Source organism: Mya arenaria, chromosome 8 (assembly GCF_026914265.1).
Source record: "Mya arenaria isolate MELC-2E11 chromosome 8, ASM2691426v1".
Classification (NCBI taxonomy): domain Eukaryota; kingdom Metazoa; phylum Mollusca; class Bivalvia; order Myida; family Myidae; genus Mya; species Mya arenaria.
The window spans coordinates 38,390,462-38,417,875 of NC_069129.1; the positions used below are offsets into that span (position 1 = coordinate 38,390,462).

At 35.5% G+C, this 27,414-nt stretch overlaps 1 protein-coding gene across 1 annotated transcript; it reads right to left on the bottom strand.

Moving 5' to 3' along the window:
• LOC128243125 (ubiquitin carboxyl-terminal hydrolase CYLD-like) lies at positions 1 to 25,575 on the bottom strand. The gene is made up of 14 exons (XM_052960683.1): positions 25,054 to 25,575; positions 23,699 to 24,001; positions 21,073 to 21,205; positions 20,178 to 20,273; positions 19,098 to 19,244; positions 18,326 to 18,573; positions 17,642 to 18,066; positions 16,019 to 16,110; positions 13,396 to 13,462; positions 13,038 to 13,176; positions 7,903 to 8,011; positions 6,616 to 6,731; positions 5,392 to 5,629; positions 1 to 3,720 (listed from the first exon to the last, which is right to left on the bottom strand). Exons 1-14 carry the CDS (start codon positions 25,498 to 25,500, stop codon positions 3,530 to 3,532), a joined length of 2,751 nt encoding a protein of 916 aa, XP_052816643.1. The 5' UTR covers positions 25,501 to 25,575; the 3' UTR covers positions 1 to 3,529.
• Between the last annotated feature and the right edge of the window lie 1,839 nt (positions 25,576 to 27,414).

Below are 27,414 nucleotides of genomic sequence, written 5' to 3' on the forward strand. Positions count from 1 at the left end.
GTAATAATTTTATTTTTCATCAAATAAATAGTCATATTATTCTCATTAAAATCTTCAAAACATTTCCCATAAACACATTTTTCAATCAAAAAGCACACTGTCTATTTATACCATACACCATGTTATTCCGGCTCTCTAGTGTCATCAGCAATAATAAATGTCACATCCATAGCGCTTCAATCCTTTGCCTGGAAACAATGTAACAAAACCTAATTCCACTTATGCTCTTTTGTAAAATATGTCATTTTCACTGCAGCGAAAATATCAATTGTTATTTTCACTGCTCTTTTGAATGTTGGTTGCTTACTAATACTGATATAGCGTCCACCATACCAGGTTAATTTTGTTAAAAGACCACCAAATGACCATCACAACAACCTTTTTCATGCAGGGCAAAAAGGGGACTTAAAACAGCAGGTGATACCTGACAGTAGGATTGTGACAGACCAAGTCAGTCCGCCAACCAGGATAAAGACATAGCTAGATTATATTTTTCAAAAGCAGTTTTGACCTCACTACAGTTCAAGTTCCACAGTTAAAACTGAATAATTTAACTATTCTTACGAAGACATATTGGGTCAAGTTGGTTTTCTTTCCACTACTGATGCACATATCAGTGTTTTGTCCAATGTTAAATCCCACCCCTCATGTAGAGAAACTTGTCAAAATCCCAGGGGTTGGAGGTACACCATGCAGGCATGGAAAACTTACCATAACTTATGAACATAGTTGTTTACATTCAATAACCTACATGTTCATCACAGGTTTAAAAAGAAAATTAACAATAAAAGTCCACAAACACAGGATTTCTTCAAATACAAATAATCTTATTTTTCAGTGCAATTTACAATATTAAAGGGACTCATTCATGTTTCATGTCAGACATCAAACATTATAAATTCATGTAAAATGTGAACAAAATGCTTGTTTCAAAAATACAACACCAACAACTATTCAAATTAGAGCTGCATTATGAATAACTTTTTTAAATTGTGACAGAAAATGCTCTGTATTTTGAAATCGCTATTGGGAATTGAATGATTCTAGTCTTGGATTTACTAAAATCTGTTCAAATAAATATCTTCCAGTTGCAGTTTGGTGTCTTTCCTTAAAAGTAAAAAAAATAACTCAAATTGAAAAAAATTAAAAAACAAATGTTGCCAACCTTTAATCTGGGAACGAGTCTCTTTATGATGAACAGAAAAAATAATGACAATAAAAAACATTATCCCTATACTAGAAAGCTGAAGTAGAGATGATATAATCTTGAAATTTCCAGCACTGAAAATGTCACTTCTGGAATGTCTTTATTTGAATGATGAAATTCAACCAGAAATTAAATGTCCATCTTAAGGCTCAATATTGCATATCACAGCTCATACATTATTAGCTTCATTTTGATAAGAGCAAAATAATGCAGGGAATAGGTGACTTATTTGACGTTTGCACATAATCCTTGTTTGTAGTAGATTTCTTTTAGTGAAACACTATTGTCTCAAATGGCACAGTGAGCGGTTATAATTTTTAATTATTACAATTCAACTAACATGTAGGCAACATAACTGATGAATTTCCTCTACTGTAACATAAATCCCAAGCTGAATTAGTAAATACCTCTTTGAAGGTTTAAAATGGCCTTTAAACATTCTACAAAAAAAACCACACTGACAGCGACAAATGCAAACAACAACAAAATACTGCTACACTATCAGTTCAAGGAAACTCTGCTACTTTGACCACACACATTTGCCACCAATATTCTCTTTAAAATATACTGACTGTATTTCTCCAGTTTTAAGATTCGTGAATCAATCCAAAACATAGTAACTAATGTTGCCAAGGATTAATTTTCGTGATTCAGTTCAGTCGAAAATTTAAATCCTAGCAGAAAAATAATTAACTACCGTAAATGACTGGGTATAAGACAATAGGGGGTATTAGACGCAGGGAAAAAAATATGTGAAAAGTCCAAGAAAAAACTTTTAATCTTAATAATGTTTTTGGTTAAAAGACGCATAGAAAAGATGTCAAATCGTCTGGCATTTTCGGCCACCATGTTTGTTGACAGTGACCAAAAAATATTTTTCGAGAAAATGGCGACGGTTATCTTTAAAACCATACAATGATAAACTGTTGAGAGTGAAAAGTTAAGTTATGCAAAAACCTTATATTGTACGGATTTGTTCTCAAAATGTCAACACCTACAGAAAAGAATAAAGTACCTAAGAGTTCGGACACTCTAAATATTCGGACACCCATAATTATTTTCCAAAATAATTTATTTTGCGTACCTAATTTTCGGACACCCAAAGGACATCAATCATAACTTTCACAGTTACCAAGTTTCACAGACGAAGATTATTGATTTTTATCTTTACAATGCCTGGCTAGATTACCTAACCATATACACCACTGTGACAAGTTGATTAGTTACTACCCCATCCTAAACGATTTATTGCCTGTTGAAAAGGAAGTGTGATATATTTATTGGAGGATTAAAGAAACAACAAGGGCAATCAAGGGATTAAGAAAACATAAACATGACATGTTTGTAAAACGATCTGCCGATAAACTTTCAAACTTGTACCACACTTATAGACTGTAAGAAGCAATAATCGTACAGTTATACATAAATCCTGCATAGCAATGTCCATGCTCTCCACGAGATCCTCTTGGGTATAACTGTAAGTTATGTGACGTCTCACAGTGTGACGCTTTGATCTAAAGCCAAATGAATGTGTTTATTCAATTTAATACATGTATAAAATGGTGTTTTAATTAACTTGATGAAGGATTTACACTTATAGGCGTAATAAATAAGTTAATGACCATTGATAAACAGGTTAAAAGCAGTAGAGTTTTTCACACCTTCTTGTACAACTGACAAAAAATATTTTGACAGTGCCCAACTTTGCTTTTTTATATATATGCAAGTTTAATTATTGTTCAATTCAATTTATTATTCAAAATAATATTGAATAACTTGAATCGAAAAATATTTTTGTTTAAATTATAAACGTCTTACGATATACCGTATCCCGATCATCAACTGCCGTTTTAACTCATATATACTCGATTGATATGACGCGAGTAACATCCCTTTCTACATATATCTAAACAAACTCTAGACTTGAAATCGACCTCAGAAAAAAAGTTAAAAAAATTGTTACTGGGTATTATACGCAGGCATTTTTTTTGCATCGAAATCTGAGTGAAAAAAGGGCGTCTAATACCCAGTCATTTACGGTACTGTTTTCCTTTTGTTAAAATTATGGCCTAGAAAGTTCTAAACCTGGTAAAATTGGCCCTGGTAAAATTGGCCAAGGCTAGTACAAATCATGAAAAAAGGACCTTTAGGAATCTACAGAATTGAACTTCATAATTTAACTTGTTTCAAATTTAACAAATTTAAGTAAACTTGATTACATAAAGGCTCTGGTACATGCAGAATAACTCATGAAAGAGTTACACTTTCATTTAAATTTCATGTAGTCAATACTCTGGAACAGGCAGATTAAGAGTTACGCTTTCAATTAAACTTCATCACATCCAGACTCTGGTACATGCAGATGTAGGCGTCACAGATGAGTCTCCTCATGTGCTCGGGGAGGTTTTTGTCATCAGGACTCTTCATAATGTCCTTGTAATACTCGTCAGACAGCCAGCGAGGAATTTCACTGCACTCCTTCACTTCTGGGATGTTGTAACCACTCTGTTCACCTACGGGAAATTTAGCAGGGTATTCTATTGTTTCAGTATAATATTCTGCAAGGTATTCTAGTGTTTTCAGTATTAAATTCTGCAGGGTATTCTAGTATTTCAGCATAAAATCATTTTTTATGTCTTACAAAATAAGAAATCTTTAGTTGTAGCATAAAATGATGAAATCTGGTTCTTTGACAACCACATCACTCTACAATACCATCAAATAATATCTCATTACTGGTAAATAATATAAATTTTTCTCTTAACAACTGAATTCCAAATAAACTAAGCTTAGCACACAATCACTTGCATGCATGTTATATGACTTCCTTTCCAATGCAACATTCAAATGGTTCAAGGTAACCGTTGTACAAATACGATGTTGGTTTTATTGTCCCATTGGCCTTAATGTAACATTGTAATGCCTGGTGACCCCATATCATTTTGGTTTCATTTGAAAAAGTAGAGCTTGCTGATTTCTAATATGTAAACAGAATCAACAAAAATTCATAATACGGACAAAAAAAAACGGACGGACAGACGGACAGACAGACAGACGGACAGACGGACAACCCGATTCCAGTATACCCCCCCAAACTTTGTTTTGGGGGGTATAATTAAAGGTCTTTTTAAGGCCATGCAAACATTCTGATTAATACAGGTGCACCAAATCACATATTCAACAGTTCATATCATGGTCATTGACATCTGAAAGTTTGAAAAAGATTTATAGAAAAATGAGAAAAAATGACCAAGGATTAGGCTAGACAAAGCTGTATAATTTTTGCCTATTTTAACTTATTCAGGGGCCATAATTGGAGACATGATCATGTGATTCCAACCACAATCACAGGGGCAAATGTTCTCACCATGGCTAAAAGTTTGAAAAAGATTCATTCAAAAATGACGAAGGAGTAGGACGAACAAAACTAATTTTACCCAATTTAACTCATTAAGGGGCCACAACTCCACTCAGGATCATGTGACTCCCACCAAATTCATGGAGGCAAAGGTTTACATCATGGCCATTAATATTTGAAAGTTCGAAAAAGATTTGCTCAATAGCTTCAAAGAAGAATCCTGGACAAAGCTAATTTTGCCCAATTTAACTCATTAAGGGGCCACAACTCCACTCAGGATCATGCGACTCTGACCAAATCCACGGAGGCACAGGTTTACATCATGGTCATTAATATTTGAAAGTTTGAAAAAGATTTGTTCAATAACGACAAAGATGAATACCGGACAAAAAAAAAAACGGACGGACAGACGGACAGACGGACAGACAGACAGACAGACGGACAGACGGACAACCCGATTCCAGTATACCCCCCCCAAACTTTGTTTTGGGGGGTATAATAAAGTTATCGCAGTATGTAATTGTGTTCTTTATTTCAACGGATATTTATGTTTATATTCTGATATTTATATGAAACATCAAATGGGTGGTTTTGCACTCTTTCAAGACCAAAAAAGCATAAAATAAAATTAGATTTTTAGGCATGTTTACATATTAAACCCTTTCAAACCCTACCAGAATAGTACGGGGTCACCAGGCTACCACAATCCACATATTTTTTGGTCTGATTTTTTAAATGTCATCACAATGACAAAGGGATAATAAATAAAAATAAATCTACTGCAAATAGTTATCAACTTAATCCCATAAACACTGAAACTACCAACCCATTCTATCAGCCATAGAATCAAAGAAGATCCATTTAGCGTCCTTCCCTTTACCAGTTTTAACGAACGACACATAATGGCTTGTTTGTATACAAATGACGCAGAAGAGCTCCATTTTCTCGCGTGGTATTGCCATCGCCTGCCCCTGGGCCCGCTTTGCATGGTACTTTTCCAGATACCACTGCGGCACATGGATTTGTCGACACTTGTGATTAACCCGCAGTTTATGCTGGTGGCTCTGAAAAGTACATCCATATGTTTGAAAATTAACTGATGCCAAACCTCCCTGATGTAGTCACATGATAAGTCTGACCAATGAAATACTAATGGATATCAAACAATACTATATCTTGTTAAACAAAGTAGGTTTTTATCAAGAGCGGTCATAATCAAATTTATGAATGATATGAATTATGATGATTCCTTGTAGGTAACCACGACATTTATACATAAACAATGTTTAGATATTTATGTAAAGGGTGTTTGTTGTCTTGTATGTCTCATGTTGTTTATGTTTGATGCTTTTGAGAGTGAAGTGACGTCTGCTAGGCCTGTCCATGTTGTTCCCATGGTATTTCTACTGTTTGCTTATAAACGCATCAAAGCATACTTCACAATCTGACAGTGAAATAAAGCATACTGCAATGCCTTTTGCATAAAAAGATTTGTACAGCCTCAATGGTGGTTCCGAACAGTTTCGAGTCACCACAGCATTCTTGTGAGAGTTATCTTAAGGTATGATTAATAAGTTATTGGAAGTGAAACCAATGCAAACAGTACATGTATGTATGTATGCGTTGTGGAGTATGAGTCTGCCAAATCACTGATGACAGCTGTCAGTTTATTTGATGTGAAGATACTTGACTGGCTTTAATGCTGCAATTGATTTGAAATTTACTTGGTGGATTTTGGCAAAGTAAGAACCACTGTTAGTCAATGCTTCAAAACATAGAAATGCTACGTTCATTTGCAAACAGTAGTATAAATGGTGCATCTCTTTTGCTGTTTAAAAAAACATCTTACATTAACATCCCAACACTAAAAGAGGTATTAGCCTCACATCAACAAGGTAATAGTTTATAGCCCCACCAGAGAAACTTCCTTCATGGTCTACCATGAGTACTGGGTCCTCCAATGAAATTGAACATGATTCACATAAGCTGTGTTAACAATTTAAGCTAATATAAAATAGAGTAATTAAGTCATCTACACTAAATATTTTACCGTTCTCTTGCATCCCTCACAGAACGCGATAGTGCTGAGGCTGTCACCGTGGACGTGATAACATTCTTTACATTCGAACATCGCCAGGTCACCACAGATTATACACTCCCGTGGTACTGAAACACGTCCAAAATATATAGTGGGGCAATAGGTTTTAATCTGCTTCTGTATTTAATATCACTTAGAAACTTTTGACCTTCACCCCTCGATACATACATGTTTAACAATATAACAGTAGTCTTGATTCTTTTACAGTAAAAATGTGATCACTTGAGGACGCCAAACCGAGCTAAAACCTCATGTGATCCAATGATTCGAACAACCCAAGTTTCCATTTTAGTCGGTTATGAAAATGTCTAACAATGTATTTTCAAAGCTTGAAGTTGAATACCGATTGTTTATTTTGGCACCGATATTAGTTTGAAGTAGCATACCAATTGTTCTTCGGCACTGATTAGTATTGCGTTGTGGAAATCGCTCAAATGTTAAAATGCTGTTGTATACTAAATGTTAAAATGTAAAAGAAAAAACCCAATAAACTGTGATTAAATAGCAGTTTATTTTTACAAAAAAACAACAATTTTTTTAACAAGCAACATTGGAATATGACAGTGCATATAATGGCATTAGTCAGATTTAAATTTTGCAAAATCAACGATGGATAATTGGCGCATCTTGTTTTCTTGCGGAACTTTTGAATCATAATATCAATATATTTCAAAGTTTCAGATGTTGAACCGTTATGGTAGGGGTTTATTATGTTAATTACTCATTTATATTTCGCACAATCAAATTCTCATCATTAACTTCTCACAATTATCACCTAAAATGCCCTTATCAAGTAATAGCAGTCATGCATAAACGGTGATAATCGGTTTTTCAAACTTAACAGATTTCCTTCCATCTGTCATTGCAATTTTTACAACTTGCAAAAAATTTAACACCTGTCAATTGCTTTGCTTATTTTGGAACAAGCTTTAGGGAAAATGTGTGAAATTATGACCTCGAGGTTATCATAAGGTTTTGCGCATGATTTGTGTATTTGGGACCGGCAATGTGCTGGAGTCCTCGACGTATTTAGGTTTCGATCCATTGTCAGTATATTTTATATGAAAATAGAAGGAAAAATGAACATGACTAAACATTGACCTCGACCCATCTCAAGTTCTCGAACAACCGCCTGTTCAAATGATCGCACTTTTACTGCATATATTTTACAAGAGACGTGAAATTGTATATTAATTTATACATGTCAACTTAAACAAATATTTCCACTAATGGTCTCACCATTTTCCAGTACATCAGTAATGTCAAGCTCAAGGCTGGGTAAAATCCTCTTGTACATTTTGTACTCCTTACCGAACCGTGGCATCTGGATTATCAGACATGATGGCACCTGAAATAACAAGGTTTGTGAGTTAAAATTTCTATACTAGATTACGTAATTGAATGTGTAATCTTTTTGGCAGGGCCAATGATTGTCAAACCATACATAATACATGTTGAACCAATTTCATAGTAAAGGCGCAATACTGTGTTTCAAATTGATAACTCAGAGAAAGATACTAAAACAAGAAATGAACACCACCTTTATTCTGATACAGAAGGGCAATGAAAAACAGCTATAGCCTGATGCAGAAGGGCAATGAAAAACACCTATAGTCTGATGCAGAAGGGAATGAAAAACACCTCTAGCCTGATGCAGAAGGGCAATGAAAACACCTATAGCCTGATGCAGAAGGGCAATGAAAAACACCTATAGTCTGATGCAGAAGGGCAATGAAAAACACCTATAGTCTGATGCAGAAGGGCAATGAAAAACACCTCTAGCCTGATGCAGAAGGGCAATGAAAAACACATATAGCCTGATGCAGAAGGGCAATGAAAAACACATATAGCCTGATGCAGAAGGGCAATGAAAAACACATATAGCCTGATGCAGAAGGGCAATGAAAAACACCTATAGCCTGATGCAGAAGGGCAATGAAAAACACCTATAGCCTGATGCAGAAGGGCAATGAACACCACCTACATTCTGATGGCAGGAGGGCAATGAAAAACACCTATAGCCTGATGCAGAAGGGCAATGAACACCACCTACATTCTGATGCAGAAGGGCAATGAAAAACACCTATAGCCTGATGCAGAAGGGCAATGAACACCACCTACATTCTGATGCAAAAGGGCAATGAAAAACACCTACATTCTGATGCAGAAGGGCAATGAACACCACCTACATTCTGATGCAGAAGGGCAATGAACACCACCTACATTCTGATGCAGAGGGGCAATGAACACCACCTACATTCTGATGCAGAGGGGCAATGAACACCACCTATAATCTGATGCAGAGGGGCAATGAACACCACCTACATTCTGATGCAGAGGGGCAATGAACACCACCTACATTCTGATGCAGAGGGGCAATGAACACCACCTACATTCTGATGCAGAGGGGCAATGAACACCACCTACATTCTGATGCAGAGGGGCAATGAACACCACCTATATTCTGATGCAGAGGGGCAATGAACACCACCTATATTCTGATGCAGAGGGGCAATGAACACCACCTATATTCTGATGCAGAGGGGCAATGAACACCACCTATATTCTGATGCAGAAGGGCAATGAACACCACCTATAGTCTGATGCAGAAGGGCAATGAACACCACCTATAGCAGTGTACGAAATTCGGATTGGAATCCACTAGCCCATTCAGGCTACCAGATAGAAAATTTTACTAGCCCGAACCCAATTACACTAGTCCAAACTTAAAACACTATAAAGTATTACACGTTCGTAATAATTTTTGGAAGTTTGAATACGATTCTGCAATGGTTCTGATCATCTTATTAAGCACGCTCATACAGTTTCAATAAATGTTCCCCAATCTGAACAATGCGTCAATAATAAATTATAGTCATAACGTATAATAGTATAGGCATCAAAAGGTTAGTAACTAAAGTTTTCAAAAAGGTAATTAAAAGAGAGAAATATTTTCTGAACATATCATTTATTTAAAGGAAAGAATTATGCATGTACTATAAGTTTTGTTATTCAATGCATCCTTGTCAAATCCGATATCCACCAGCGATTGTGCAATGACATGTTTCCCTTTTCAACTTTCAGTTTCACTTTCAAGTTTAGGAAGTTACAACAAAATGTTCCGATGTTTATATTGCCAATATTCCTACAATTGTTCTTTTAAATAAATGGCAAAGCAGTTCAAAGTTGTAAAACAGAACCTTACTGTACACTGGCAACGAGTTAACTTTGTCCAATAGTTCTCCGTTCACTTTGATTAAATTTGTCAGGAAGTAAACGGGCACCTGTTTCCTGCGCATTTAACTTTTGTAGAATGATTATTTTCTGTCCGCATAAAATACTTAAATATCTTTCTTTTTATTTTAGCTAATAGATAAAATATATTTAAACGAAATAAATAAAATATCAATGTTCATATTGCTACTTTAGCATTGTTGATTTTCATAGCCATCGTAGTTGTCGAAAACTGCCGACGTTATCCGTTAATTTACATAATGGGCGGAGCCAAGTTATTGACGTCATAGAGTTTGACTGCTGCTAACAGACACAGCTACTGGTTAGAAACTGATCGATAATTACTTGCCACTTCGGGCGTTAATTAATTTTGACATGTGTTTATGTTCATTGATTAAACAAACAAACATTCAGCACATGGCTTGAGCCCTGAATCGCAGAGCAATTAGTTTTTTATCATCGTAAATTTCGGCGAATCCGATTTCGCCGTTGTCAAAGCACTTTGTCAATCAAGTCGCCTTGAAGGACGTATTCTTAAATAATAAGGCTTTGCGTATAAAAACACGATGCGTTATGCGTTGTGTAATTGACATGTTTTTTTTAAATCACATATGGAAAAAACGGTAGCCTGGTCGGGCTAGTTTCTATGGAAAATCGGTAGCCCCAGCTGAAATTTGGTAGCCGTGGGCTATCGGGCTACCGCATATTTCGAACACTGCTATAGTCCGATGCAGAAGGGCAATGAACACCACCTATAGTCCGATGCAGATGGGCAATGAACACCACCTATAGTCCGATCCAGATGGGCAATGAACACCACCTATAGTCTGATGCAGAAGGGCAATGAACACCACCTATAGTCTGATGCAGAAGGGCAATGAACACCACCTATAGTCTGATGCAGAAGGGTTATGAACACCACCTTTATTCTGATGCAGAGGGGCAATGAACACCACCTATATTCTGATGCAAGAAGGGCATAACTTGGGAGATTCATCTGACTATTGAATTTGACCGTGACATTATGACTATAATGAAAACTAGGTTCTTTAATAAAAAGGCAGCCAGTAAAACCTGTTGTCAATCACATGGCTACATTTTGAACAAGGGTAATATAACAAGTTTTGATAATCAACTACAACTCTCAAACCTTAGACAAACAGCCTCAGACAAACAATACGGCCCATCTAAAAATCATTTGGCGCATGGTTATAATTTTTTACAAAGATTTTATTGTGACCTTTTTTGAATTTTCATTTCATATCCATGGAATATAGTCAATCATGTGAAAACTCAACAAGTCGTGGCAAAACAAAAACACATGCTCAACAGGAGCGCTGCAGACCTGACATAAATGTTTGTTTGTTGTTTTTCAGTAAAAAGAGCCTAAATCCAACAATTAAAAAGCAAGAGTCAAGGGCCTCACTTTGCATGTGTGTATTGTCTCTTGCAACAAATGTACCAAGTTTCAATCAAATAGCTCGAATGTTTTTTTAATTACAGCCGATGTTGTTGTTTTTCACAGCCGAAGACAACAATGATGATAACCCTGACAACGATGCCAAGGCTATGATAATAACCTTGACAACGATGCCAAGGCTATGACAATAACCCTGACAACGATGCCAAGACTATGACAATAACCCTGACAACGATGCCAAGGCTATGACAATAACCCTGACAACGATGCCAAGGCTATGACAATAACCCTGACAACGATGCCAAGACTATGACAATAACCCTGACAACGATGCCAAGGCTATGACAACGAGCAAATTCGTTGAATTGATATCCCCCGCCTGATTGGGCTGAGTCAAGAAATGGAAATCAATTGTTGATGAAATATATATATGAGTTTGAGTTTGATTGCAACTGTTTGAAATAAAAAAAATTATTGTATATAATGTAACATTTAGAATTGACCAAGAAACCTAGTTTATGACTCTATGTTACGCAGTTCCAAACTAATCTAAGATTTCATCAAGGCAAACATTCTGATCAAGTCTCTAGAGTGTCCACAATGTTTTTTTAAGATTTGACTCAGTGACCTCATTTTTGACCCCACATGACCTACTAGTTTTAAACTATTCCAATATTTCATTGAGGCATTTTGATTAAGTTTCATGGAAATTAGAGCAGATGTATTGCCTCTAGAGTGTTCCCAAGATTTCTGTAATATATGACCTAGTGACCTAGTTTTTGACCCATATGACCCACTTTAAAAACGCAGTCGAAATTTGACCCAAGAGAACATTCTGACCATGTTTGAACTTAATCAGACCAATCACCACCATAAAATAGTTTCGGACAAGATTTTTGAAAGATTTGACCTAGTGACCTAATTTCCTATCACATGTGACCCAGTTTAAAATATGTCGAAGAGTTCATCAAGGAAAACATTCTGATAAAGTTTGATGAATATAAGACCATACATATTGCCTCTAATGTGTTTCAAAGATTTTTCTAAGATTTGACCTTGTGACCTAATTTTTGACCCCAAGTGACCCACTTTTTTAAGTGGTCCATATTTCTTCAAGAGGTACATCATGACTAATTTTGAACATAACTTGACCAATCATTACCATGATATGGTTCTGGACAAGATTTTTCTAAGATTTGACCTAGTGACCTAATTTTCGATCATATGTGACCCAGTTTTATTTACGACCAAGAGTTCAACAAGGAAAACATTCTGATAAAGTTTCATGAATATTTGACCATGTATAAGGGGAACATTCTGACCATGTTTGAACATTTTCTGATCAATGCCTACCAAGATATGGTACCGGATGGACGGACAACGCCAAAACAATATCCCCCTCCCGAAATCTTCAATTCGGCAGGGGATAATAACCCTGACAACAACGCCAAGGCTATGACAATACCAAGGCTATGACAATAACCCTGACAAAAACGCCAAGGCTATGACAATACCGAGGCTATGACAATAACCCTGACAACGACGCCAAGGCTATGACAATAACCATGACAATGATGCCAAGGCTATGACAATAACCCTGACAATGACGCCAAGGCTATGACAATTACTATCAAAATAACTAGACTTTCTCTCACCCAAATTCATAAAAGCTCATTCATGTAATTTGTTGGTTTCCAGTTGATATACTTCTTTAACTTACTTCTTGTAATTTAATCCCCATCTGCAGGAAAGAGAGCTCGAACAATTGTTGCGTTGTTGGTAGAACTAGCCGCTCGTCCTTCTCCATAATTAGCTGGTAGAAAAACGTATGCTGGACATCTTGATTATTAGTTTCAGTACTAAAAGAAATAGATGTATCATTCTTTTATAGACTGAATTGTTTTGGTTCAATTATTAGTGGCATAGTTTCACAGAAAATATCTCAAGAGCACCGAGGAGCAAATGCAAACGCTCATCTGTTGTTATTTGAAAAAGGGGGCAAAACTCAACAATTATTAAAAGTAAGAATTACTAGGAAAACATATATATTATACTTAACAGAGTGAATCTTTTCTTACCATATTTTAAGAAATGGATCAGCTTTGGTTATTTCATTAAGCAGTAGGTTAAGGAATTCCTCCGGATCTGAAATAGATGAGAAATGTGAATAATTGTAGAAAATGATCTAAAATGAACTTCATGAGAATGTAAAATAATTTCATGGCTTCAAATAGATCAAGTATTTCATGCACTCTATTTCGGTTATTTGTGTACATGACTTAGTTGATTCAAATATCAGTTAGTTATAGCTTTATTTGTAATACATGAACCAAACCCAATGCTTAATAATAAAACTGAATAACAATGTGTGGCTAAATTTTTTAAGGTCCTTTTTTTAAATGTTTGTACCGAAATATGCATCCACTGATTTATTCTATTTAAAATTGAAGGCCAAAAAAATGAGCATCAAATGCTTTGAATGTGAAAATCATTTCAACACCCAGATTCAAATCAATCACCTTAAATTGCATTCAATTTCAATTTTTGTACCATGTTTGAGATTGTTTCATTGTTTTTTGTCTGAATATGAACTCCCATATCAGAATGGTAGCAAGCAGATGGAGTGTTACCATGCAATAAGAAGCGTGTGGATAAATTACAACAGTATTCATTTATATGCAAGTGAGTTATTGAATGTAGTACTTGACAACATTGTACAATACAGTTACTTCGCCAAAACCCAGAATGATTGAAATTCACGTATGAGCTTGTGTATAATTTCAATAACTCAAGAAGCGGGTATAGAAACTATTACTAAATCTAAACACAATAAACTTCTGTCATGTACCAATGAAGTTTTGGATGAGGTAGTGTGCTGTCATGTACCAATGAAGATAAAGATGAGGTAGTGTGGTGTCATGAACCAATGTTGATAAGGATGAGGTAGTGTGGTGTCATGTACAAATGTAGATAAAGATGAGGAAGTGTGGGTCATGTACCAATGTAGATAAGGATGAGGTAGTGTGGTGTCATGTACCAATGTAGATAAGGATGAGGTAGTGTGGTGTCATGTACCAATGTAGATAAAGATGAGGTAGTGTGGTGTCATGTACCAATGTAGATAAAGATGAGGTAGTGTGGTGTCATGTACCAATGTAGATAAAGATGAGGTAGTGTGGTGTCATGTACCAATGTAGATAAGGATGAGGTAGTGTGGGTTATGTACCAATATAGATAAGGATGAGGTAGTGTGATGTCATGTGACAATGTAGATAAAGATGAGGTAGTGTGATGTCATGTACCAATGTAGATAAGGATGAGGTAGTGTGGTGTCATGTACCAATGTAGATAAAGATGAGGAAGTGTGGGTCATGTACCAATGTAGATAAAGATTAGGTAGTGTGATGTCATGTACCAATGAAGATAAAGATGAGGAAGTGTGGGTCATGTACCAATGTAGATAAAGATGAGGAAGTGTGGGTCATGTACCAATGTAGATAAAGATGAGGAAGTGTGGGTCATGTACCAATGTAGATAAAGATGAGGAAGTGTGGGTCATGTACCAATGTAGATAAAGATGAGGAAGTGTGGGTCATGTACCAATGTAGATAAAGATGAGGAAGTGTGGGTCATGTACCAATGTAGATAAAGATGAGGTAGTGTGGTGTCATGTACCAATGTAGATAAAGATGAGGAAGTGTGGGTCATGTACCAATGTAGATAAAGATGAGGTAGTGTGGTGTCATGTACCAATGTAGATAAAGATGAGGAAGTGTGGGTCATGTACCAATGAAGATAAAGATGAGGTAGTGTGCTGTCATGTAACAATGAAGATAAAGATGAGGTAGTGTGGTGTCATGTACCAATGTAGATAATGATGAGGTAGTGTGGTGTCATGTTCCAATGTAGATAAAGATGAGGAAGTGTGGGTCATGTAACAATGAAGATAAAGATGAGGTAGTGTGGTGTCATGTACCAATGTAGATCAGGATGAGGTAATGTGATGTCATGTAACAATGTAGATATGGATGAGGTAGTGTGGTGTCATGTACCAATGAAGATAAGGATGAGGTAGTGTGGTGTCATGTACCAATGTAGATAAGGATGAGGTAGTGTGGTGTCATGTAACAATGAAGTTTTGGATGAGGTAGTGTGGTGTCATGTACCAATGAAGTTTTGGATGAGGTAGTGTGGTGTCATGTACCAATGAAGTTTTGGATGAGGTAGTGTGGTGTCATGTAACAATATAGATAAGGATGAGGTAGTGTGGTGGCATGTAACAATGAAGTTTTAAATGAGGTAGTGTGGTGTCATGTTACAATGAAGTTTTGGATGAGGTAGTGTGATGTCATGTACTAATGTAGATAAGGATGAGGTAGTGTGGTGTCATGTAACAATGTAGATAAGGATGAGGTAGTGTGGTGTCATGTAACAATGAAGTTTTGGATGAGGTAGTGTGGTGTCATATCCAATGAAGTTTTGGATGAGGTAGTGTGGTGTCATGTAAAAATGTAGATAAGGATGAGGTAGTGTGGGTCATGTAACAATGGAGTTTTGGATGAGGTAGAGTGGTTGTATAGGTGTACACCACGAAGCAATTGTTCCAACCCATTTCAGACATCCATGTTATCACAATACAGTTTTTTCTTCAAAGAAAGACAAGCTTATAAAATGTTTGAAACTAAGGTTAAGTTCACGCACCTTTTTCTTCACTCATCATTCCAGGTATTTTACCCACTTTATCCAGCAATTTCCGTAACTTCATCATTTTGTCTGCACGAACATAATGGTGTCTGAAATATTCAAACAAGTTAATGAAGTCTTACAATACTATCAGTCAAGACAATATGTGTAAAGGCTAATGGTATCATAGCAAAAGAAACAGTTTGTGCTGAACATTTTGAAGTGGCATGGCTCTTCAGCCAAACTAATTACAATTACAAGTACTATATTTTGTGACTTCTAGCCAAACTAATTAAACATCATATTAAATTAGTCTGGATTTTTACATGCAATTTCAAAATACTTTTTATATTGATCCAGGGTAACAGGAAACACTTGTAATCAAGCCATTTATTTCAACTGTGACTCATTAAACCTTTTTGGTTTTATCTGATATCAATAAAGGACCTATTTTAAAAGAAATTTATCTCAATCTTCATGGCAAAAAGCAATTTAATTTGAATCACTTTTATGAATGAAGTAAAAAATGACAAAATAACTGTAAAAATACTGTTGCATTTTTGCTATACTGTTTGTCTGTTTTATCATATAACAAAGCATATGTCCATAAATTCCGATAACAGCTTTATACCGGAGTAGTATATTGGTTATAAATCAATATAATTATAGCGAATAGTGAAGTAATATCACATATTAAACCAGGAAGTTGATATTAAATATGAGTTTTATACATACAGGAAGTATAGTCTACAGGTAACAAAAGGATTAAAAAATTTCAACAAGGATGAGCATTGTAAGGCAAGGTTTTTTTATTAGCGAAAATATAAAAAGAAAAATCACCAATCTTTGATAGATATAGCCAGTGTACTTTTCCATTGGATGAAGTATTTTCTTATAAATATTTTATCCTCAATGGGGAAACATTAACCATTCTGTAACGTTATCTTGTCACACTAGCATACAAGCCATTCATATTTATGGAGACCTCCCAAGATGATTTTGTTCAGAAAACCTGGGGATTTTGAAACAAGCCCAGGGGATTTTAAGGCATCTTAAAAGTGCATCTATATTTTACAAATGACTATTTCTATAAAAATATCAATAATAATAATAAAAAATAGCAAAAAAAGTTTGGTTCATGGCTCTGAGCACTGAAAACAAAAACAAAAATCGCCAAAACAAGGCTAACATAAACTTGAATGAAAATACTAAGTCATTCTTGATCAATATTCATATTCTGATTCCCTTGTTTGGACACATGATTGAAATTAAAAGCACTTCATTCCATCTAGCTCAGTGCCTTCAAAAACTTATAAAGAACTAAATTACATACATGTATTTCAATATTCCTCTTTAATCTATGACCCTTGAAGTATTCATAAATGTAATCCAAGTTGTTGGAAAATGTTTGATAAATGGGAAAAGCAGGATGTACATGTTCACTGGTATTATAACAGTACTAACACAAGGTCTATTCTTATTTATCTAACTTAAACCAAACTAAAGTGATGTTTATTATGAACGTAACTTGGCCGGAAATTTTGAGAAGGGTCCTTTTCCCTAAATAGCTTCAAAAAACCTGGATAAGTTATTTTTCATCCAAACTTTGCATTGTAAATAGAAAATTAAGACTCCACTTACTTTCTTAATGGATTTACTATTCCTTCTTTTAATACTTGTTGAACTTCACTGTACTCCAGTATATCTTGAGCATTTTTTGGACGATACAATATTGAATCAAACACAGTCGTAAAATAAAACATAGCTAAGAGTGTTGCGTCCATATAGCACGAGTTATGATGACCTTGAATTCCCTTTCCCTTCCCGCATATTATCGATACATCCCATAAAGAATCTGGCGGCGAAACAGTCCCCTCCAAATCAGGGGTTTCCGTACTTCCGAAATTTATACTCCTATCAGAGTGAATGTGCATTAGTTTGTCATCCGTGAAACGCTTATCCTTTCGGCACTTATATAGCGGAACAAAGAAGCCTTTCCTAGGCGGACATGTAAACAGTCTGTGCAATCCAAAAGTTCCATCTGTACCAGCATTTATCTCCTCTTCCTGAAGATAAAAGAATGTGACTAAGAATACACAAACTCATCCATATAAAAACAGTATGAAATAATAACAAAGAGAAGAAAAAAATGGTGAATATTTTTTCACAAAAGTATATGTTTAAGAATTGGGAATGGGTCTGAACATCGGCACCAAATTTGTCAGAAAAAAAAACAGAACGTATTATCATTCAGCACTAAAAAAACAACCATGCCATATTCTTTAAAATCAATGGTATACATTGTGCTTATATTTTTTACCATACCATTTCGAGCCCAGCTATCAATTTTTTTGGCTCTTTTTGATCTGGGAGATTTCCGATCCACTTAATGAGACCATACAGGGGTTTCTGCGACATGACTTCTACCAGTGAGCCCACAGTAAGGTCAGGGTCAGGCTGCATTTCGGGGAGATTTTTCGCGCGAGATGAAGAGCTCAAGACAGGGCCCTGTGACCCATGGGGAAGAAGGTCGTCGTCTGTTATCAACATGTTACCTAACTCCGGGATATATTCTAAAAATAAATAACAAGAATTTGGATAATGCAGAACAAAAACAAAACATAATTCATCCTTTTTGGTAAAAAATAACCTTAAGGTGGCTATAAATTAATCAGACTTGAGACAGTTCGTAACATAGATTTTGTGTTCAACTCTCACCCAAGATGTGTTGGGTTTGCACCCTAAATATCAAAGCCTTTTAAAGAGGATACTAGAATAGACTCAAGAGTGATTAAGATCAGCTTAAAGCTCTCTTCAAAATCAAGCTTAAATAGATTTGTTTTATCTAGAGTTGCAAAATCACACCCAAAATGTAAGCGATACTTGAATCTAATGAGAAAAAGTGTTAAGATTTACTATCGGAGAATTGTTGTGTATTGTTTCTTACTGGACTAATGTATTAAAGCCCTGTACACTGTATATACATATGATTCTGATGCTGGTACTATAGACAGGCCCTGATTGGGCTCTCACTCAACAATTAAGTGTTCCTACTTGACAATCCTACCATTCATTAGTTTGAACTAAGAACTGTTACCTTTCTCTGGTCGTGTGTACTCATACAGAGGGTTAACCCCTTTGCTACTCCCTGCAGGCTGGTGAGGAGGGGGTGGGGGCTCAATCTGGGCCGTCCTCTCTGACAACTCACAACTCCCTGCCACCTTGCGTGACTGGCTCTTCTTGTCTAGGTAATAAAGAAAGGTAATACTTCGATGTATTCAACATTGTAATGATTAAATAAAACATGTTCTTCGGAAGTTTTTTTCATAAACAAATAAATTTTTCAGCCCATTAAATTCCTTGTTAATTACATTTCATGGCACTAAATCCATAGAACTTAATTCACAAGGAATTTACCAGGCTCATTTTTTCGTTAATAATACGGTAATAATTTAAAGTACATGTATCATTGATGAAGCACTGTCAGGGATCAAACTGGGAACCCTCTGATTCAGACTCTGATACACAGACTACTTATAAAGACAACTATAAAAATAATATTTAACAGGCATTAAAATAAGACTTATGGATCATCATGCCTGAATGTTTCCATTACTAGTTAAGCCCTGACATGTAAATCATGCCCTCCAAAACACGTCAATTCTTCTATGCTTTGCACTGACGGGTTAAAGATAACTCTAACAAAGCCCAATGTGCCAAACATTGAGTAATAATTCTAAATACCCTTTAGGCAGAAATATCTAGCATTGAACGCAATTTCAATATTAGGAAAAATAGGGCAGCCAAACTAATGCAACCATTTGTCTGTATTTTTACAGGTGAAAAAAACAGGGCATAACTCAATGATTATTAAAGCCAGAGTTGCGGGCTTGCTTTGCATGTGCATACTGTATCTTGCAACACATGTACCAAGAAAAATTTGAATATATTTGGTAGGTTTGGAGTTAAGGCCATGTTTAAGCTGGCACTATGATGCCTACAACAATGATGAGGCTGACAACAATGTTGACACACACAACACAAAAGCTATAACACTATCTCAACCATTTTCTTTGGGAAAACAGACAAGTTCATAAATTGACCTAATGTTTACTCTGTGAAAAATCATGAAATCTCCCTTTTAATTTTATTTTCTACTCATTCTCGCAGTACTTACTAGCTAGCAGAAGCCTTTCCTGTTCTTCAAGTATTTCACTCTTTGATTTTCCGCGATCATCAGCATAATCTGCCATATTGAAATCTGCCTCAGCACCTAGAAAAACATATATAATATAATATAGTTAAGCTGTTACACATCCCGAAGACATTTCAAACAGTGAATATATCAATTTACTAGTAAACAAAGTATGTTTTTAAGTGTAATTAAATGATTCCGATTTTAGGCATATAATCACACACCTATAAACCTGATGGATTATAGGTCTGTGATATAATAAGAAGAAAGTGTTCGTTTTAGTGTAAGATAGCAATATATTTCCCCTCAAGTACATCAAAAGTGAAAATTTAGCTCATGGCTACACCAATCGTGAAATATATCTTTTGGTGCTCTCTTGGTAAAATATATCACAAACCAACAATTATTCTCTATTTAATCCCTTTATTGGTGAATTGAGCGGTTGAATGACGGCTAGCATTGTCTAAAATTATTCACCACCTAAATCTTTATTAAGGATGGGTAATATTGGCAAAAGCCTATCGCAATATATCACGATATTTCATTCATGTATCGTGAAACGTATCATGATATATTGTTTGAAAATGAAAATATTTAAAGTATGGTAAATAATTTCATTTTTATGTTTAATAATATCATGATTACTTTACTTTCTGTTTCAATAACCATGTAAATATAATAATAATGTTATATTAATTTATATAATAACCATGTAAATATGATAATAATGTTACATTAGTTAATTTCTTCAAAATAGATGGCCTTGCATCTTTAACTAAGTTTTTAAACATGTTCAAATTGAATTAAATAAAATTACCAATAAAAGAAATTGAAATACAATAAGTAATGACTAATGTATCACATTTGCTCAAAGTACCTTCTTGCTGCATGCTGAGGAAATCCTTCTCCTTTAACAGCCCCAGTATTGGTACGAGGGACGCATGGTTCTGTTTGGATGTGAACAGACGCTGGTCTCGGTACTTTCCTGTCCCCGAGCCAACGGGATTGTCCTGCAAAGCAAACAAAGTCCACTACTTAACAAATAGCCTTGGATACACAAAGAAACAAGAGTGCCGTGCAGGGACAACTGACGCTTGTCCGAGTGTTATTCAAGTCAAACAAGGGGCATCACAATTATTTCAGCCAGAGTCATGGGCCTTAATACCCTTGAGAGCATTGTCTCTGGCAACATTTGTATCAAGTTTCATTTGAATATCTTGAAAGTGTTTTTTCCAGCCAAGGTTAAACCTTTTACAAAATAATGACGTCAACAACAACACAAACGCTACTTGAGCATGTAAAAATACATTATTGATAAAGGTTAGGTATGATCTATCATCAGTTGATTGCCAAATGGGCTTATCAGACTCTTCTTATATAATTACTATTACTACAATTCCTTGATGATAACCACTCTATTGACAAAGCACCAAGCAGGATCAAACCAATGACCTCCCTATCCAGGCTGTCTCATTTAAATACCTTAACCACTCAGTCATCATCACTAACTACCTAACTCACTGAATCTAATATGGTACTGTGGTCCAGAGGTAAAGGTGTGCGCCTCTCACTCAAGAAGATGTGGGTTTGAGCCCCACTAGGGTACCTTCTCTTGGCCTTTCAAAAAAGGACACCAGTACTGGTTTCTGCCCAAGAAACAGGCTCTGAGAGTTATTTGTATCATTCTAAAGGCGCCGCACAATATAGGTGGAATTATTTTATTTTTTTCTAATTTTAATGCATTATTATGTTTAACTCATTCATTTCGAAATGTTATGATTAAATAAATCTACCCAAACATGGACCTTGAGAGTGGTTCAGCTTTAAGCTGTCTTCACACTCAAACTAAAATAACTTTAAACAGGACAAATTCTAAATATTGTGTAATGCCCTTTTGTTTTATGTTTTGAAGGATCCTACTCCGATTTATTAGATTATAACCATTCAATAACTACTTGAATTAAATATCAGAACATGTGGTAGTTGCATCTTCCTGTACTAAGACTATTTGATGAATTTGTTGTTTTCTTATAAAAAGAAACAAAAACTACAAGAAATAAAGTTTGATTGGACTATCAAGTACTTGAGATGTGATACTAACAGTTGAAATTTGGCTTCCCTTTCCAAGAACTTAACTCAGTTTACTGTCAAAGAAACTTAATTATTTTGGATAAAGCAACTGAAAAGTTCTGCAAACAGTGTCAAACATGTAAGGAAGTGAAAACAATATTAATCTGAACAGTTCACTCATACCAATAAGACTTTTAGGACATACCAAATTGATTTATGTTTAGCACCAGATTTCAGTTTCAAAACCAATATGTACCCTTATGGAAAGAACAAAATGTTTTGTGCCTGACTTTATATATTGAAAGTGTTCTTACTTTTATTTGAAAGCTGATAATCTACCTGCCAGCTGACCATTTAACTGCTACCTGCCAGCTGACCACCTAACTGCTATCTGACAGCTGATGACCTACCTCCCTGCTGACAAAGCACCTGCCAGCTGACGACCTACCTGCCAGCTAATAACCAACCTGCCTGCTGTCAAACTACCTGCCTGATAACACCCTTCCTTCCAGCTGATCCCCTTAATGCCAGACAATGACCTATCTCCCAGTCTACGACCTACCTGCCAGCCAATAACCTTCTTGCCATCTGAAGATCTACCTGCGAGCCGACCAACTTCCTGCCAGCTGATGACCTACCTGCGAGCCGATGATGTTCCTGCCAGCTGATGACCAACCTGCCAGCTGACAACCTACCAGCCAGCTGACAACCTTCCTGTCAGCCTACAACCTACCTGCAGGCCAATAACCTTCCTGCCAGCTGGCAACCTACCTGCAAGCCAACCAACTTCCTGCCAGCTAAAGACCTACCTGCGAGCTGATGAAGTTCCTGCCAGCTGAAGACGTACTTGCTGTTTGAAGACCGACCTGCCAGCTGACAACCTTCCTGTCAGCCTACGACCTACCTGCCAGCCAATGACCTACCTGCCAGCCTATGATCTACCTTTCAACGGAGGACCTACATGCCAGTTGACCACATACCTGCCAGTCAAAAATATAATAGCCAGCAGCCGATCTAACTACCAGCCGTAATCAATGAAATCAATTTGGCAGGTCTTTCATAAAAAAAACCTGTTAATACTATAAATATTCACGTTTTTTTTTTTTTTTTTACTTTTATGCATTCTTCATAGTTTTCGTAAAACTAATTGAAATAATTGAAGTATTAAACCTATAATAACTTCCTACCCATATTTCTTCCTCAATAAGAGGTAAATATTTTGAGTTAAGTCATTCTTAAAAAATGGTTGTTTACCGTGGATCAACCAAATACAAACTAATATTGCATCAATCAAAAGGTTTGTTTTGCCCCTGAAGTAAGCAAAAATGTTTTTTAAGGATGTTGTTATCTTCTTTTATGGTCAGTCAACACCCAGCACTTATAAAACAATAACTCCTGACTTACCCACTCTCTAAAAAAACCTGCCAACTTACAAATTCAACTCCAACTGTAATATCATCGTCTGAGCGAGAGTCTGGCAGGAGGCCAATCCACTTCACAGAGCCATACTCTGGCCCGAGGTCACTCATCCATACAATACGATCACCTATCTGAAGCCCGAGCACGTTTGACGAAAACTGGGCCCCTCCAGGGGTTGGGGAGGGAGGGGGCTTCGGTGGGGTACCCATGTGTTTACGTATTCTATGCAAACCAACAAATATCGCTGACTCAGGGCGGCACTGAAAAAATCGCTGTTTGCGGAAGACTCCATCACTGGTGCCTCTACCCCGGTCATACTGGAAACAAATAGATGTTATATTAAATATATTCAAGGTTTTCATGTGGACGTTAACTTAAGGTGAGTTTTCAAGATGACCAATAAAGATGTTGACCAATATGTGTCCGACGAATGTTTAAACTATGAAACTGATATAAAAAAATATGAAACCCAATAAAAAAGGGACTTATTCAACACTGTTACCACAGATTTAAATAAAATGCACTCATGTTTTATATATAAATCAATATTCATATTACACATTATATACATATACTGCAGATGTGCAATTTATATATGTTCTCGCAGGTAACAGTTTATTTATCAGAAAAAAATTAATTCATTAATGACAAAAATGATTAAATGATTAAGTGATTAAAATGAACAGCTCTATTTTCAAATTGAACGATTCTATATTTATTACACAGACAAAACTGTGTTCTTTACAATGGTTGAGTTTTAATAAACTGCAGCTCAGTAACATGATCTGTCAATTAACATAGATTACATTTCTTATTCTTTGCTCAACTGATTGTATAGTCAGGGTATATAGGATAGACAATTTGCAATAATATCACAACCAAATTAGTCACATGCTATTTACTGAAGATCTGCATCAGTCATGAAATTAAAAAGATGAGTTTAAGGTATCTGTGTGACAAATATATGTATTTTAGGTGCCTTATAACTCCATACTATTTTGGTATCATTTGTTTTAAATGTTTATTTGACACATTAGCTAATGTCTTTCAAAAAATTAAATGGGGTCACCAGGCATCAACCATGACCGGTTAATGGGGCTATCAGAGAAGAAGCTTAATTTTGGGTCAGATTCCATAAAGGCCTGGTTTTAGCCTTCTACAAGTTACATATTGACAATGTTCATTGTTTGAGTCTCAAGTCAATTTAACTTAAAACGCCTTTAAGTTTCCTCGCAAATATCAATACTTTATATCTGTTCACATCTTACCCATATATATGAAATTCTCAAAATCTGGTAAGACTTCATATTAAAACGAGTTTTGGTACGACTTCTCCTGTTACCAATATAAATACCAGTATTTTACTTACAATCAATTCAACACCAAAGTGGATTCCTTTGATTCCTTCAACATTGCCTTTAAAACGTAACACTCCGATCAAGTCTTTTGCTGAGGCTTTATCATAAACTTCAACATAGTCACCAACATTTAGTTCTAATCCATCTTTCAGCCACGACTCGTGCAAATATATTGTAATACGTTCATTACACGTTGGTATTGTTATCAACAAATCATACGCATCCCGTGATATTTCCTTAAAATCATCGACTGAGCACCGAACTTCAACATTATCCTGGTCAATGGTTTCTAAAACATACTGGTTATAACTATGCTGAGAATGATGACTGTTGTCAACATACATTAAAATCAACAGAGTCCCTGGTAAAACATCAACTTTTGAAGTTGTTGATTTTATGAGTCCTTTTTCTTTCTTTTTACCAAGACTGTTTCGAAGTAAAATACAAAACCGTTCCATTATGTATAAAACGTAGAAACACACATTATTAATCACCGAATCGAAATGTAGATTACATTACAAAAAGTTAGGGAAATCCCATATCTATTTATATGGCTATTCTATGGTTGGTGCTAAATGCCGGTACCCGATATCGATATTGGGAAAAACCGGTATCATAGTTTATCTGGATCTGGATCTGGATGGTACGTTGCAGGGCCTTTCAGCATATAAGCAACGGGAGAGAGGAGTTAGTCCAAATGGAATACGGCTGATTTGAAGCCGTCAACTGTCTTTGCTTGCGCAACACTATTGTTCGTGGGAAAAATGATGGCTTATAACTTAACTTAGAATTTTACACTGCACAGTTTTAAACCATATAGAATGATTTATTGTCTGATTTGTTATAATGTTATCAGTGGCACAATTCTCAAAAGTCTTTCACTCTGCGTTTATTTGCTCGGACAGGCGCTAAATAGTCTTGGCATGTCAGGGCTGGCACCAGATTATGCAATCGTAACAACTCGGCCATCTCCGGCAAGCTTCGAGATAGATATATCTTGATACTAGCCGAGGAGTTCCGATTGCAGATTATGTTGATACCGGGTTTTTCGTCACAAACGGTACCGGGTATTATAATATTCTCTTAAGAATTGATAGGCCCGGTATCAATGTCCCCAACAATCAACCATGGCTTTTGATATTGTTGTTTATGCATGCATATGTTTATTATTTTTCTCTTTCAATTATATGCTTAATATGCAATTAATTGATTAGAAATAACTGTGTCACATGATATAATCTAAATTAAACTTATCGTGTAACAAGAAACATTATGTTTACGTTACTTAATAAATATGTTTGAATCTTGAATCTTTGACTATGTTACACAAATACAACAGAATAGTGAGTTTGATTGAACGAAGAATAGTATGATTAACATGTATTAATATGTTGACAGTCCCCTTAATTTCCACAATTTTAACCAATTGTAAATCTTGAATACAGACCATTATAATTTGATAATAATTGACTTTTAGTTTTTAATGTGATATTTGGGAAAAGCTTTGAAAAGAAATAATTCATTTGAATTAACACCCAGTGTATGTTGATCTTATTCGTTTTTCTCGATAAGTTAAAGTATTATAGATCTTATATCTATGCAAAATCGTATAAAGGAAAATTCCAATTTTGTTGTCTAAGTCACGCATTTAAAACATGTTTTGCTCATGTCTGAAGTTAACATTATAAGATATATATTATTATATATTTCTTATACTATGTTAACTTCAGGCATGAGCGGCAAGATATTTCCCCTTGTTTATTGCACTTGTCTCACAGCATGGGGTCAATTTACTGTGTATCTGTTTATTGGTCCAGTGCCATTTAAAGTTAACACTTTCAGAGTTGATAATCTCATTGTCTGACTAATACATATCCAATTCTTGTATAAACAATATACATACCTGAATGAATCAATATGAGCTATTAACAAATAAGTGTTTGAATAAATACAGAATTATGATCAGACGTTTACGGGCCTTAAAGTAATCAATTCTACTGACCCATGAGAGAGCATGTAATAAAACATAAACTAATCAAAGGGTTTATTGATGTATCTTATTATTGCCTTCAACCCTATGGCACCTGTGGACTCATTCAAAAATGCAGTTTATGAAAAATTACTTTACAACATGCCTTGTTCTGGCCGATACACAAATCATTCCCTGAACATGAAGATATATAAAAACATCAAGAAATGAAGTATTGTATAAATCATGTAATATTATATATATTTGGAACAGAACATCTTTCTCTTTTAGTATGTCCAATTAATAAAAACACTTTAATCATATAAAATTCTTCATTATATTAGCTAAGTGCTAACTGCTATATTGTTAAACACAACTCGGTGTAGCATAATATTTTATTAAC